The sequence below is a fragment of the Aspergillus vadensis genome (assembly GCF_003184925.1).
Source record: "Aspergillus vadensis CBS 113365 unplaced genomic scaffold BO88scaffold_14, whole genome shotgun sequence".
NCBI lineage: Eukaryota > Fungi > Ascomycota > Eurotiomycetes > Eurotiales > Aspergillaceae > Aspergillus > Aspergillus vadensis.
In genome coordinates, this window is record NW_020292052.1 from 781,484 (window position 1) to 797,305 (window position 15,822).

The 15,822-nt window shown below is 48.7% G+C and overlaps 6 protein-coding genes across 6 annotated transcripts; 2 read left to right on the forward strand and 4 right to left on the reverse strand.

Moving 5' to 3' along the window:
• Window positions 1-415: 415 nt before the first annotated feature.
• On the reverse strand, window positions 416-2,239 carry BO88DRAFT_426453 (vitamin H transporter; the record flags this gene model as incomplete). The annotated part of the gene is made up of 6 exons (XM_025708905.1): window positions 416-691; window positions 771-1,119; window positions 1,141-1,433; window positions 1,495-1,750; window positions 1,811-2,029; window positions 2,091-2,239. 6 exons carry the CDS (start codon window positions 2,237-2,239, stop codon window positions 416-418), a joined length of 1,542 nt encoding a protein of 513 aa, XP_025562158.1.
• A 1,097-nt stretch (window positions 2,240-3,336) lies between these two features.
• BO88DRAFT_464464 (sugar transporter) lies at window positions 3,337-5,113 on the reverse strand (the record flags this gene model as incomplete). Its single annotated transcript, XM_025711320.1, has 3 exons — window positions 3,337-4,321; window positions 4,392-4,545; window positions 4,598-5,113. 3 exons carry the CDS (start codon window positions 5,111-5,113, stop codon window positions 3,369-3,371), a joined length of 1,623 nt encoding a protein of 540 aa, XP_025562159.1. The 3' UTR covers window positions 3,337-3,368.
• A 1,678-nt stretch (window positions 5,114-6,791) lies between these two features.
• Window positions 6,792-8,120, forward strand: BO88DRAFT_390580 (glutathione S-transferase family protein). Its single transcript, XM_025704958.1, has 2 exons — window positions 6,792-7,009; window positions 7,083-8,120. The coding sequence occupies exon 2, from the start codon at window positions 7,242-7,244 to the stop codon at window positions 7,899-7,901; it is 660 nt and encodes a 219-aa protein (XP_025562160.1). The 5' UTR covers window positions 6,792-7,009; window positions 7,083-7,241; the 3' UTR covers window positions 7,902-8,120.
• A 1,886-nt stretch (window positions 8,121-10,006) lies between these two features.
• Window positions 10,007-10,483, forward strand: BO88DRAFT_464466 (uncharacterized protein; the record flags this gene model as incomplete). The annotated part of the gene is made up of 1 exon (XM_025711321.1): window positions 10,007-10,483. One exon carries the CDS (start codon window positions 10,007-10,009, stop codon window positions 10,445-10,447), a length of 441 nt encoding a protein of 146 aa, XP_025562161.1. The 3' UTR covers window positions 10,448-10,483.
• A 2,112-nt stretch (window positions 10,484-12,595) lies between these two features.
• BO88DRAFT_454655 (prolyl hydroxylase family protein) lies at window positions 12,596-14,258 on the reverse strand (the record flags this gene model as incomplete). The annotated part of the gene is made up of 3 exons (XM_025710816.1): window positions 12,596-13,767; window positions 13,822-14,098; window positions 14,163-14,258. The coding sequence occupies 3 exons, from the start codon at window positions 14,256-14,258 to the stop codon at window positions 12,596-12,598; spliced, it is 1,545 nt and encodes a 514-aa protein (XP_025562162.1).
• Window positions 14,259-14,782: 524 nt separating this feature from the next.
• BO88DRAFT_454656 (60S ribosomal protein uL24) lies at window positions 14,783-15,566 on the reverse strand (the record flags this gene model as incomplete). Its single annotated transcript, XM_025710817.1, has 4 exons — window positions 14,783-15,022; window positions 15,080-15,112; window positions 15,356-15,468; window positions 15,548-15,566. The coding sequence occupies 4 exons, from the start codon at window positions 15,564-15,566 to the stop codon at window positions 14,783-14,785; spliced, it is 405 nt and encodes a 134-aa protein (XP_025562163.1).
• Window positions 15,567-15,822: the final 256 nt, after the last annotated feature.

The following is a 15,822-nucleotide window of genomic DNA, read 5'->3' on the forward strand; positions in this document are numbered from 1 at the left end:
TTTTTTTTTTTTTTTTTTTTTTTTTTTTTTTTTTTTCCTTAGCAAAACCAGTGTACAGAAAAAGAAGAAGAAGAAGAAGAAAGTTAAGACAGTGAAGACAGTACGAAAGTATGCCTCAGCACTCCCTACAGAATTATTCTTACATCAGCCTCCTAGTATGTGACTCAGATAAGGCTGGTCAGACCAACAGTTCATGCCTCACAGCCTGTAAATGTAAATGCTCGAACCCCTCATGCAGGAGCTCATATATATCTTCAATGGCTAACCTTACTGATCCTAGATCCCTCTATTTCAATGGAAACAAGCCCGTGACGCAGGCATACTGGATATAAGACTCAATCACAGCTAGGCTAGAAGTACCATTCAACACCAAAGAGTGCCAGCTTGTCTAGCGACACAGAACCAAGTACTAGTTTCAGTAAACATACCGAAACTGGGGGGTCTCTTTATCTGTCTTGTCCAGCATACCAGCAATATCTCCATCAACTTCCTCGTTGCCGTGGAGTGGTGGGTTTACTCCATCGCGACGTTGGTTCTCCCACACCAGGTAGAAGCGAGCTACCCCACATAGAATGGTCCCCACGACGTAGCATATCATTATAGCAAGGAATCCGGTGGTGTAGGTAGGTGCTTGACTTTCAAAGAATAACTGGGGTCCGACAATATTTCCAACACAAAAACTGATCAAAATCTAAGGTTTGAAGTCAGCATTTAGTAGCTCCGAGAATACTACTTTCATAAGTAGTGGTCACAAGGTGATTTTAACGTACAGCTGTGTTCACCGTCATCTTCTTGGTAAAGCCCGCAACATTACCCGATGACAAGGACATCGTTAGAGGGAAGTTGGCAGCAGCGGCCGTCATGAGTAATTTGCCGGCGAATCGACCCCACATGAGATGAGCTGGAAGCTCGCGTATCAGAGCCGTGCCGATAGTGGCAAGGCACAGGTTCCACACCATCCAGTAAGTTCTAGTATTGGTGAAATATGAGCTGCCACCGGTGGAAATAAGAACGGCGATAAGCATAGCCAAGTAGCAGGATGCTTGAAGAAGAAGGGAGTTGAAGGTACTGAATCCTAGACCATTGACGACTATGGTGCCGAACTTGGGGTTACTTAGCCTTTGGGAACATTAAGCACACAATACGAAGGAAGGCAGCTGGCAACTCACAGTGGTTAGGGCACCATTTGGCACCTGGCCGAGAAAGGTTATGGCGCAAAACAACCAGGTTTTAGCATCTAGCAACGCTTCGGTGCACTGTCTCCACTTGAACTCGCTGCTCTTTATCCCTGTCATGTTCATCCTCACGCGAGTCACAGCTTTCAGACGATCCTCGTCGTTCATGAACCAAGCCTGCATAGGAGTATCAGGCATAAGGAAGATGAAAACAAGAGACCAAGCTACCGTTAAACTACCAAACAGTAAGAATACGACCTGTGATGGTTAACAATTGTCTCTATGATAAAGGGAAATACCATCAAGAGCTTCTTCATACTTTCCAAGGTGCCATGCTCTGAATATGTCCAAGCCCATACGCAATCAGACCACCGGCTATACCAGCAAAACTGTTTCCAATGAACCATGCGGCTTGTCTCAGCGGCTGCTCAGATCGCTTGTACCACATGGCAACAATGACGCTTAGGCCTGGGGCAATGGCCGATTCAGCAGCGCCGAGAAAGAATCGCTCAACCAGGAGTCCCGCAGCACTGTCACAAGCGGCCGTTACTGTCAAGATCACTCCCCATATACATCTGTAGTCTTCCAGTCAGAATTATGATGTCCGTTGAAAGCGGTTCATGTTACTCTCTCACATTGAGATAGCAATTGTCTTCCCCACATGCCAGCGGACCATCAACATAGCGGCCGGGCATGCAGCAACCATGTAACCGAAGTAGTAGATGCCGCTCGCCCAAGCAAACTCATCACCGCTAAGATGAAGGTCGCCTGGAAGGTCTAGAATGGACGTGAATGAGAGGGCCTGTTTGTCTAGAAATTGTAACATGTATGAGATGGACATGAGAGGTAGCAGGCTGTGAGGACACTGGTAGTTAGACGGTGTGCTTCTTCTCGGGGTCTGGGCTGGATTCGTACCAAATGTCGATCTTTCGAAGAATCCTTCTGTCTTCCTCCGGGCTGAGTAGCTCGGTTGCTGGGCCAGACTTGACGAGCCATTTTCCGGTTTGAACATTACTGGGGGCTCCTCTCCGGGGCCCGGGCTCTCTATCTCGCTCCGAGGCCATGGTATCATAGCAGTCAGTCGTGAGAATAAGATGCAATGAAGGGGACCAACTACTACCATCAAGATTGACAAATATATAGAGAACTATGGCTACTAAACACAGCCAAAAATGTAACCGTCCACCTAATCAAAGCTTTCCCCTTTCCATTGCGCCACCGAACGTGTTCACGGCTGTGTTCGGCCAGCAAGCCTGTGTACAGGTTACACAACTCATCGAAAGAAGACATACGAACCGGAATATATCCTGGATACTTCGTGTTTCACAAGATCTGTGCGACCTCTCATGGTATAGAAGAAGATTCCGTTCTTTGTTCAACTTCCCCACATACACACGCCTCCACCCGCGGCCTGAGCTGTCAGCTCGTCATACGCGGGATATACTATTTATGTTCTGCACGTGTGGCTCAATGAGCCATGAAAGACTCGTTCATTGATGGTGTGTATTGTAGTATTGACTACTTTCCCACGCGGTCTGTGTCATAACGAGTGCTACGTTACATCTCATCCCGACTGTCGTTGCATCTCAGTCAAGCCTTCTTTCCGACAGTTCAACAATCAGTCAAACTCCTTTCCCTAGGAGCATCATGGCCATATCTATACTCAGGAGCCCAGAATCTTCGGCATATAATTCAAATTTGTTGACAATGTCGACGGATGTGTGGGTTCCATTACAATGTCTCTCATCAGGAAAGGTGACCTCTTGTCAACATCTCCAATGGCGGTTACTCACCGAAACCACAAAAAGTGCGAGGTATAACAACAGATCTACAGAATCTGGACCAACTATGGTAAATTTCTGACTTACTGGTCAAAAGTCAATTTGCTCGTTGAAACTTACCCATAACCAGTTCAGGTTAGAGGACCGAGACCCTATCCAGCTCAGTCACTCCTTTCCAACTTCTTGTGAATACTCAATGAATCCTCGCTTACGATAATATAGCCAACCTTTAAGTATCGAATTCAAAAGTTCATTGGGCTCTATCGTAACAGCCCTCTATATGTGCATCTAGTCATAATCCATATATACAAAGTCATCAACCCAAATCTATATCACATCACGCCAGCATAATGTACAGTCCAGAGCATCCAGCCCCAGTCTTCCAAACTTAACTGCAAACCTTATCATCTTCTCATGGTGCAGCATCCTCCTTACTAACCCGATGACCCTGGTTAGCCTTCCGATCCGACGCCAGCGTCTGGGCAAATTTGCTCCTCTCGCGAATTTGCGGTCCCTTCCAGTAGAAGATGTAAATTGGAAGCACCACCAAGCACGAAAGACAAGCCAGGATAGTAGTAGCATACTCCACATGCCACTTATCTCCGATATTCTCATACATCGGGGTGGTATACATAGCCGCAGTACCGGCCAGCAAATCGCGGCAGAAAGCATTACCGCCCGTTGCAGAAGCAGAGTACACACCGTACGCAGCGACCATGTAATCAACCGACGAGAGATAAATAGCGTAGTTGGCGATACCGACAAGGGTGGAGAAAATCATGGATGCGATCCACGGCACACCATACTCTTGACCCAGGGACGTCCACGCGAAGCCGAACAGCCCTATCGGTTCAAGCAACGCTAGATAAAGAAGCCACTTGAGTCTCCGCTCAGCAGGTAGTGCATCGTCTCCCTTCGCGTCGCGGATTTTCTGGTCCCGCCAGAACCAAGGGAAGTATGAGAAGTACGCAATAACGTAGCCGATGTTGATCGGGATGACGGCCCAGGCTTGTCCGAGGATACCGAAGCCCCAGCCCTTTTCGTACACGATAGAGAAACTCTCCAGGAAGGTGAAAATGAGGGAGTCGGAGAATCCGGATAGGAGGGAGAGACATAGGACGATCGGTTCGCGGAGGAACATGTAGAAGGGACGGATCCAGATCTTGCCGGCTTCTTTGAGGGAGATGCGGGGGCTTTTGAGCTCGTTGGGTCCGTAGATGTTCGGGTCTTCGCCAGATTCACGGCGGCGCTTGGCTTCGCGATCCATGATGATTGTCGAGCGGCTTTCGGGGACGAAGAGGAGGATTGCTTCGACAACGAAGCCGAAGATCAACATGATCCAGAAGAACCATTGCCAGTCAAGGTCTGTCACATGTACAGTTAGTGGTTTGTGGATAACTTACGATCGGCTTTATGAAAATGGAAGGATACGTACAGCGCTCAATCGGCCCACCTATGACACCTCCAATACTTGTTCCGATGCAAGACGATAAGACAATAAATGCCAGAGGGAACTGCTGGTCTTCGGCTTCGTAGAGATCAGCAATAAGACCTAGGGTGACACTACCGCCAGCGGTCGAGATTCCACCCTACAGACATGTTAGCATGACATAGTGCACATTCCAGACGCAGGGAACTGACCAATCCACGAGCAACAACAATAGTGCCCCAATTCGGCGCCAAGGCAGCTGGTATTTGCCAGATGTTGATAAGGAACATGGAAAGCTGGAGAATAGGCCAGCGACCAAATTCTTCACTCCAAGGCGCCCATAGTTCACATCCAATGGAATAGGTGATCAGGTAAATCATCTGCCCGGTCCGGGCTTCCTGCTCCCCAATATTGAATGCCTCTGACAACGGCTTGACAGCATTTGGAAAAACAGAGGTGTTAAAGTTCATAGATATTTGGACGCATGCTATGGCCGCAAGATACGACCATTTCTTCCATCTCGGCCAGCAGTAGGCCAGCTCATCGTAGCAGTCGTTCTCCTTCAACTCGCGTCTTCCGTCTGAGCGTATGGACCCCGTTTCTTTCTCGGCTCCAGTGAGCCCAAATGCGGGGACAATATCATCCCCGCTATCCTGGCTGTCTTTCCCCTTATCGGAAAAGGAACTGCGAGATGACTGGGTCTGGGGTTGCTGTTCGTGGGGATACATAGTGTGATGTCATTAATTGATACTATCACACAGGAACAGGCAAAGATAAGAAGCTATTCCTCTCTTAGAGTGGTCTGACACGACTGGATACCCTGCCGGTCGTCTGATAGATATACCATCCTGCCTCAATCATTCATTCTAGATGTTGTCATACTGGAGCAGTTCGTTTCCAAACCGGATTTGGGATTTTGGGGTTACAGTGGGGCGGGCCGGGCAGATCCACCTGTGGATCATCGCCAGGGAGAAGTTCATATGCGCCCAATCAAAACATCGGCACTCGACTCACGATGCACCCTCGGGCTCACTTTTGATTTGTCTTGATGGCTTCCGGAGGTCCGGCTGCTCCATACCGATGCACCTAACTCGGAGTAACACACTGCCCGATACCCACCGTAAGCACAGAGCACCCGGTATGATATCATCGTTGTGGTTCTGCATTGCAAAGAAAGAACCTTCGCCACAAATCCATTCTTTCTTCCTTATGCATTCACCACTCATATTTGACCTGTTGCCTAGCAGAATATTGTCGAACCTCAATCTCTCGGGATGCATAAAGAAATAGCAGCGCGAAATGACGTGTCCTACTAATGTGGCTGATAATTCTCCAGGTACCATGCATAATGACGCTCCTTGCATTTCCTTCAGTCTGATAAGGTCCTTTCGGATAAATTCTCCTTCATGTGCTGTTGTCGGTGATTCTCGTTTGATCAGTGTATGTTTATTCAATTGCATCTCAACCTGCAATGATGTCATAGTACATGTGTCTCTAATGAGTGACAGACACTACAACACTCAGTCTTCTTCTTGAACATTACTAACTAGATCGACGCATCTCGTCCATTACTCGGACTATTGCCTCCCTGCTCAGACATAGTATGCTGAGCGACAAGCCAGTAATTCAAGCGACGAAATTCACTGTCGGTAAGAATGCATTTGTGGAAGATGATAATTCGTTGTAGGTGAGCGATAATGTTGAAAGGATGAACCCTCATTCCCACATAGAGGATACTTGTTGCTCTGAAGTAAAGCTTTTCAACACAATGTAGAAGATGCCAACGATTTTTCGGGGTTTTAAGCACGAACCGTCAACTTAGGGAGAATGGTTACATGAGTGCCGATAGCTACTTCTGCTACCTTCATCATCAGAACAAGCTGTCACGCCGGTTAGACTTTTTCCAAGCCATCTGTCTCACAACAGGGACTCTCTTTAGAGGCTTTGTTAGCAGTCATCGAACCACTCCCGCTAAGTGTTTTCTCAATACCCATAGTCATGAACTTCAGGCCACAAACACGAGGGATTAATAATAACATTATCAAAACAACATGCTCCGGTTGACAGACGTAGCAGAAGAAACAATAATGAACGAGCTCAACACATCCTAGAAACATCATTTTAATGACAGCTTTATACAAGCATGGTCAACGTTTTGACACACTAGTGGTTGTCGTAGTTTATTGGTTAAGTTCAGATACGCCAGACAACTTGATCCTCCTTACTAAGCATTTGTTACTAAGCACAAGGACAGGGAACATCTTCAATGAGAATTACACGCGGATAGACTTTACATGTACAGTCTACAATAACTTTTGCATTCCTTTTAAACGCAATTATACTGCTAACAGGAGGTGCAAGCAGTCATCGCAGTTATTATGAGCTCCGCTGCAGGGCGTTGTTATATCTAAGCTCCCTAAAGTCCGTTTACGAAGTACTCGCCGATTCCCTCTCTCCAAGATAGAATAGAATCACATTAGAGGTATCGAACAAAGTTGAAGACCGTAAAGTCAGGTGCCCTCGGGTTTCGGATGATAACACCGATCTACGTCCTATCTCACTTCCGAAGATAGCTTCCTCTTGTCCTGCAAATAGTGGCTTTTTCGATAGCTCTCGTATATACGGTGAGTCACCGGCCGTAAGCGGCCTTTAGCGGGTTTTACGAAGCGTCAACCCCACTGACCAGCTATATATGAGCCTGTTAAACCCCGCATCAACTAATTCCGTTATGGTATATTTGCCCGAGCATAAGCACATATATAAGAGCTTATCTCTTCCAGTACGCCAAACCCATGTGCTACTTCTGAAGCACTGAGCAAAAGCCATCCTTGAAGAGAAAGACAGCTTAGCAACATTATGAAACTCTACGACTCCCCCGCCCCAAACCCCATGGCCGTCAGGTTGTTCATTCTCGAACGTGGCGGTCTCAACCTCGATGTCGAAGTCGTTGACACCAAGACTCTCCAGAACCGACGCCTTCCGTATCGCGCGATCAATCCTCGGGGAGAAGTCCCCGCCCTTCAACTGGATGACGGCACGATCCTGACTGAAGTCACGGCCATTTACGAGTACCTGGACGAGATCGCCGCTGGAGGCACATCGCTCTTTGGTAATACGCCGGAACAGCGTGCCGAGACCCGCATGTGGCTGAGAAGGATGGATTTGGAGATTTGTCAACTGGTTATTGCTTGGATCAGGAATGATCCCGCTACTATCGATCTCTATAAAGGCCATCGTCTCCCGACGCCTGAGGCGAGGGTGAATCAGAAAGTGATGATTAATCAAGCGTTGAACATGCTGGATGATCAGTTGGAGGGGAAGACTTGGCTATGTGGGGATAGGTTCTCTGCTGCTGATGTTCACTTTTATGGGTTGATGAAATTGATGTCTATGAGGTTCTGTGATTGGGTGCTGTTACCGGGACGGGAGAATTTTCTGGCATATTGGAAGAGATTGGATGAGCGTGAGGCTTCGAAGAAGGCTTTGCAGACTTTTGCGGCTAGGGTTGAGGTGTAATGCACATACTGGGTCTCTGAGAGATGGTTCCCATAGGATCATATCATTGACTCTTCAAGACTAGCTACCGATACAATGGTGTCAGGTAGGTTTGTGTGACTAATTCCCAAACATATACAGACTATTCATCCAGACGTCTTACAGCTCTTCTCGGTTGCAATAAGCTGATGCTTTCTTCTTGTTATTGTTAGCTTAATTCTATTTATGCCGAGGCACTGGAAAAGTCCTTGTTCCTTGGAAGAGATTCCCATTCACTTTCAATGTTCATTAAACAGCGTGGTTGCTTCTCTTCCATCGGGAAGTGGTTCTTTCATTGCACTTGCTTAGGTCATGTCGAAGCGGACACTTTCAAGCCTCGGGATCGCTGGAAGAATACGAAAAGTAGCCACTGGGTAACGAAAAGCGACTAGCGGTGGTTGGACACCAGAATGATTAATTGTTTTTGGATGATTCAAACTCTTGTCTGCATGGTAGCGTGGTTGATCTCAAGTGCCAGTTTCTCTCGCGTGTTTGACCCTCCACCATGCGGAAATAGTATCCGTACCTTAGCCCGACCCCAAATCTCACGTCTCACCAAATCCCTGGAAGTCACCGATCTACCGAAGACACTGTCTCATAACAAGGTATCGTAAGAGACAGCAAGTCCAACTGTCAACTAGGCATGTGCATGTTTCCAGGTGTCTATGTATCATTAAATCCCTTTTACTCCTCGCTAGCAGCCTCCATATTATTGTTTCTGATTAGCAACAAGGCTTGGACGACACTCAATGCAATTTTCATCAGCAGGCACAGCCAGGAGAGGCTGAGCTCACAACCGTTGAAATGCCTGTGCGGTGCCCCAATACAATACCAGTCAGTACTAGCATACTCTTAGTCTAATCAACAATAAACGGTTGCAAAAATTGGGAAATGAAAGACTATCACGTTTATTGTGTATCAAGAGCAAAAGCATTCTTTTTGACTAATTTCTGTGATGGTTGTGAACTGGTAACAACGAAGTCCCTTCCTGGCCTAAATTAAAAAAGGGACCCTAGCGGCCTAGCGACCCATTCTCCCGCTCAATTGGCAGCAGCGCCAACAATCGGCATTTGAGCTTGATTGGTCTCATGGCATAACATTTCACAAGGAATCCTTTTCCCCCTCTGTATTTCTCTGAATGAATTTTACATATATATCTCCACATATTGACAAATTCTGTTCGAGAAGTGCTCATTAGACGGTTGTCGGAGTTTAATCAGCATCCGAACATAGACACAGACTTATGTAGACATTTTTCAAGACAATAATTCGTACAGGCGGTGCCATTGACAACCTGTCAATACAGTCATTACAGCCACTTTGAAAGCGATCAAGTCCGAGTTGAAGCGAAACTCTGAGTTTTGAGACAGCAATCTCGATACGCCCTAATGTCCCACATCTCCCTGTTCTCACCGTCGGCTGTAGCCGACGAGATTCCTCATCGAAGGGACTTAAAATTCTACGAGATCTGAGTGTTGAGTTGCCAAATGAGTGACCGTTACCATGATGACAATTATTCTCACCGGGTGCTCCGGCTTTGGAATTATAAAATTCGTGGCTTTGTCTCACAGGTCTCGTTTAAATGGGCCTTTTAGGTAATTCTGGCCCCATGTCATCAGATTGAAGGGTCACAACCTCGATCCCCCTAGGGTTGTCACAAGTTGTGGATTGATCCGCGTAATCCTTCTCAGCATATCACCTACTACACTGGAACAAGCTTCAGCCACTAAAAGACTGAAGACATGTATGGCACTCCTAAATGGCCCGCTGGGCGCAAGATCAACCCACTATACCCGCTTCCATCACACTTTTGGCCCCTTTGGCCCCCAACATCCTCGCTAAGCATTGCCGATACCCCATACAAACCGGGGCAATACCCGATCCTCCAGCGAGACTCTGCTCACCTAGTATGACGCTCATTTGGAGAAAGGGTCAAGGACGAGACGGCTATAAATGCAACGCGGCCTCTCTGTGTTGCCCTCAAAATCGGTTGTCCACAGCCATCCAAGAAAAAGTTGTTTCCATACCCATTCTACTACTACTTCCCTCACTTGTCCAAACCTACAACAAGAGATACAACCGCAACAATGAAGACAACCCAGCTCATCCCATCCCTCCTCCTTTCCCTCGTCCCCACCCTTACCCTCGCCGATAGTGTTCCCTCAGGCGCCGAGCTCTGCGTAGGCCAAGGTGCCGGCAGCTGCCAGTTCGCTGCATACCAGCTCCAACCTACCGACACGTGCGAAGACCTTCAAAAGAACGCCGCCTATATCTACGACCACGAATGCAACCTCATCGGCCACACGGAGAACTTCGTGGAAGGAGACGCCATTGACTCGCAGCTGCCGTATACTGTCGATGTCAAGAACATTGTTGGCGGTCCGTCATGTGCGATCAAGTACGAGATTGCCTACAGTGATGGGCTGTATGGATATGGAATGCCCTCTGGCGGTGTTTGGGGCAGTTGTTCTGAGAGTGGCCACCAGTGCAACTGGTACCGGGTGGCGTTTGATTGCCCTGGATTCTAGAGGAATTTGGGTTTGATCTCGTGGGGTGAAATAGCGACAGCCTGTCTAGGCTGGACTGTTCGAGTTTCTTGTTTAGTTTGTATATATTGTCGAGGTTATACCAGTAGTTGTGTGAGCCACTGTTGATAGCAGCGTCGGCTAGAGTAATCTTCCGTCAATAACCAATGGAAGATGCTACAATGGACCGTTTTCATACCTAGTCGATCCATTCATTTGTTCCTAGTGACCTCGAACTATCTTTCCGAAATGACACATTTCAACCAGCGGCTCTATTATGTCTCGTTTTCTTCTATACGACTGATTCTCTTTCATAATGCCAGGAAAGCATCACATTGATGTCGCCGGTGGCGTGAAATAGCGCTCCCTTGACAGCCTTCGGGTTTCCTTAAATCAAGGTATCTGTGTGGTGTCACTCGGGAGGGTTAGGAGATCAGAATTTTGGCGTACATAAAATGTACCAATTTCCCCCTCCTAGGACGTAGGAGGTGTTATTCTGGGTGTCGCCACAAGGAAGAGAGAATCCTAACATCTCTAGAGACTCTGAATTTGGTTTGAATCCAGCCTAGAAAGGGTGGGTGGAACAGCCGCACAGCAGTTGAAACCGGCCATAGCCCTCCCTCAGTCACTCGCATTACCTCTGCTGCCGAATGGAATGCCTAACCCCAGTGGCTCGGTCAACGTATAATGAACTGTACCCAGGAAACACCCAGGTGATTCGATTTATACTACAATAAGTGGTAGGCCCGCACCATGCCATAGTCCGCAGTACCGCTCTTAATAAATTCCAGTGACGTGCGCATCAACGTTACTCTGTTTCCAATTTCTCATCTAGATGCGATATCAAGTCTTCTTAAGAAGTGAATTTGTGTCTTTTGGCGGAAGAGCTCCAGCACCCGGGCCTCGAATTGAGCCCTACTTTTAAATCGAGAACAAGTTTGGGATCCCATCTATTGTGGCTGATGATGGCAGTAGGTATCCATCATGACACTTGCTGTAGATCAGTCAATGTCTTGCTTGCTCCTTTACTATAGTTCATTTCATGGCTCCTCTCTGATCCCAAACTCAACAAAGTGTGCGAGTGATTGATAAATCTCCACGAAATAGTCCCACTGCCCACCTACTGTTCTGGCTTGGCCAGCATCTTAGTTCTCAGGATTAGCTACCTCAACTTTCAACCTGGTGCTACCGTTAACACGGTATGCCAACGTATGCCAACCAATGCCAGACGTGCGTTCGAGCGATCCCAGTCCTGAAATTTCAAGACACGTTGACTCGGCATTGCTCTAAGACATAGTAAAATCGTAATCTCACAAAAAAGATAAAATGGCAAAGAGACAACAAACAAAAGAGCCAAAAAAACATGGGCAAAAACATACAACAGAAGGGATTCGCTGGTGGTCACCCACCCAACTACTAACCTCCCGGCGTGTGGCTTAAGTACGGCTGAGCGGACGGGAAGCCCTGTTTTCCACACCCTGTGGTCGTATGTACCAGATTTTCTTATGACTAGGGTTATATAGTACACATTTACTCGCTTAGTTACGGAAAGGGAATGGTTGCATTCCAACCCTCGTCTCTCAATAGCGCTAGGACCTTTGAGATGTTATGGCACGTGATCGTTCATGTCTACGGAGACAATGACATTACGTCAGCCACGATAGGGTTCTGGTTCATCAACGACTGTTAGATCGATAGTTCTATAATGTGTTCGTTTATGATTTATTTTCATAGTGGGCTCGATTTCAGGATTACCATAGTGTATGCTTTACTATAGCAGTATGTTAAAAGGCATTAGACTTCGCACTATTAGCAGTTTTTTCAAGAGACCCGGATTCAATCAGTGTATACCATTGACTTGATGCGGTGAATATATTAGCGGATGCAGCAGGATGGAAATGGCGCTGCTGATGAACTGGTAGCACGGCAGACTTCGGAGCGAGATAGTACCTAAAGAGTGCAAGTTTTTTTGTTCTAATAACGAGTGTAGCATTACTTGCATGGAAGATTCGTTGTGTTAATGTCTTCAGTACGAACACCCTCCACGTCATATATTGAACATGATATAGCTGGAACATATATGAAAAATCACATTTCAATCTGGTATCTACTAATCTGTCTGTATATATGCATATATACTGGTATCTAATTTTACTCCTCGCTAGGCTTAACATCATACTCCACATCCGTTCGAATGATATACTTCGCTCCCTTCCGCACCCCTGTCCCTTCATGCAACAACGCCCCGTTCGCCTCTCCGTGTGGGAAAATGGCAACAGCTCCCATGACAGGACGCACGGGGTATGCATTTAGCGTCCCTTCCCTCGCGGCCGGCATGAAGAAAGTCGTCTCACCGCCCTCGAACTCATCATTGAGATAGAGGAGGAAGGTATACATGGAGCTCTGCTTCTTATCCTCCGGCGAGGCATCGTACACATATGTATCATCGGGGAGGATACCCGATGGCGGCCAAGCGCCGTCAATGTGGCAACGGTACTCGGCACCAGGGACGTATCGGTATACCCGGAAACGACGGTTGATACCGCGAACGAGACGGCCATTGATCGATTGGGGCACGTACTTGGATATACGTGCCCAGAGCATGTCATGGAATGTGGTGTCGATCACCCAGTAGAAGTTATGGGCGAGAATGCTCATGTCGCCGTCCTCGCGCATGGGGACGTCGGGCAAGAAGTTGACGGATTCGCCGGCCGCGATGATGGCCTTGCATTCGGATGGCGTAAGGACGTTCAAGGCCAGTCCGAGGCCTGGGACTGCGGGGTGGGGATGGTATGTGATCGATGGGCTAACGGGGTCCAGCGGGACGGCATTGGGACGTGTAGTATAGAGGATAGCGGGGTGGTGATTCGGAGGTTTGCGGAGGGGGCCAGGTGTCGTTTCGATGATACGAAGGGCAGCGGGGTCTTTCGGAGCTTCGTTCAAGATCGATTTATCGAGGACGGAGGCATATACTTGGAGAGGCGTGGTCTGGGGACGGAGGTCCCAGATGGATTGGAAGGCGATGGGATCCGTAGAGTCGACTGCATTCGATCTGAGGTCGATGGGAGTGCTGACACGTAGGATGGCATCCAGAACGCCGAGAAGTTCCAGATCCTGAGGGGTGCGCTCGAGGGAGGCCTTCTCGCGGGCTTCGGGTTGGGTGGAGAGGCCGCTGACGACGTCGAGATCTCGTACCCAGCGACACAAGGCTCCGATCTTGGGCTGTTCACCCCGGATTCTCATCTCGGCAAGCAGGATCTTTGCTTCCAGGTATCGTTTGTCGGCCAGGGCGCCGGTAATTCGTGCGGTCAGGTTCGCGCCCTCTACCGAACGATTAATTGCCACTTTTGATTAGAGACAGTGTAACAGCAGCATACCAGCATTGTTAACGCCCGTAGTACAGGCCTGGCGGAACTCGTAGACCGCCACCCGGAGATCCTTGCATGCTTTCGACTTGGTCAGACTGGGGTACTGAGTCAAGGTCGTGAGCGTCTCAACGGTGATTTCGAGGTCCTCGTCGGGGACGACGGTGCTGAGGTTTTTCGGCTCTCGACTGGCGCCATCGGGAGGGGGAGTGAGAACCGTGGATGCAGCCTTAGGGACCTTTTGCGGGAGATCGGCTTGGGCGTTGCGCTTGCGCTTGGCAGCTTTGGACTTGGCCATCGTTATCGGTGATGCTGATGGCCAGCTGGGGGGACAATGGCTGCTGATAACTGACGGATAACCGGTGGGGATGCGGATTTCCCACAACTATTTTTGCGGCAGTCGAGAACCCGATTATTAAGCCTGGCCGACCCGCCGTGGATTCTGGCATTGGCACTACTAAGGAATAACATGCCGGAATTGAACAATCCAGCAGAATTTACAGTTATATCCAAGGTGTTCGAAGTCGGCCAGAAGGGATACGCTACTGTGAAAGAACAAGGGGCAGCACCGCTCTACAGTCACAAGTGCAATGGCTTCAAAACTGGGGTTGATTCACAATGCCGGGAAGTGCTGACTGGCGAAAAGGTCCGGACGACACCTTCTATCCCAATATCTATTCCTGAGATAGAGAAAGCACCGTGCTCTGCTGCTCCGTCCGGAGATATAAGGTAGTCCCCGGAAACGGTCGCAGCACCCAGTCCACCGGATAGAACACGCAAAGTCTCTGGGGGTGCCGAATTGAAGTAGGTAGAGGAAATTGAATTTTTCGTTTTTCATTCATCAGAATACATCATGTTTTATAGATATATCCCGACTGTAGGCAAGATCCCATATTGTTCGCGTCTTCCGGAACTCCCGCGTTATCACTGCCATTTGCCAGATATGAACTAAACCTCACAAAAATCCCCCGATTTAAGCGGACTTGGCCTTGGCGGCCTCACGACCCTTGCCAACACGCTCAAGGATGGCCTCACGGTCCTTGTCGAGGTGGAGCTTCTTGATGACGACCTTGGAGGGGTGGAGGGGGATGGGGACGCTCTGGCCGTTGCTCTTGTCGCGGCTGATGCGCTCGACGTGGATGGCCCACTTCAGGCGGTAGACGCTGGTGACCTTGCCCTCACGGCCCTTGTTGCTGCCACGGACGACCATGACCTTGTTCTCAGTTTAGCGAGTGGATTAGATGTCGGGTTAGAATCAGCCTTGGCTCACCTCGTCGTCCTTGCGGATGGGCATGGAGCGGACCTATCAAACGACTTGCGTTAGAACCATTTCTCCCAAGGTTGTTTCGTCATGCCTGATGTCTCGGATCGTATGCTTGTCGATTGGATCTGGTTTTTGTATCTTCCTGCCATATCCCCAACTCGCTGGCCTGGTCCAGTCTGTCCCCGACCGGAAAGAAACCATGCCAAATCCATCTCCGCACACACACACCAAATCCCAGGGGCTGCAAAAAAACAGGAATCACATCGGTCTGATCGAACGTACATTGTACTTGGCGCGGAGCTCGCTCGAGAGAGGAGCAGAGAGGATAACGCGGCGCTCGCTGGAGGGGGCGTTGAAGTGGGCGGCGCGCGACTTGCGGCGAGAAGAGGCGAGACCTGAAATCATCACGAAGTTCAAATTAGTATGGATTGGATTGGCGAGATCGAGAAAAATCGACAGAACAGGACGACGCACTGGAGTTCCTGACAGCCATTGTGAATATGCCACCTAAAGGTCGTGGGAGAACTCGGACGGGTGTCGTGAGGGTCGTCGGAAAGGTCGTCAGGAAGAGTCTTACTGCTTTGCTGGATCTGTTTCGTTTGTGGCCGAAAATTCGGGCTGTGCGTCACATGACCCCCCGCTTCGCCTAGCGGCCAGGTCCAGCGTTGTGATTGGCTAGCGTGGGTTTCCGCCCGCAGCCATTTTCGATGCTGACTGGAGCCCGGCTCGATACTCCTTAATTCAGAGGG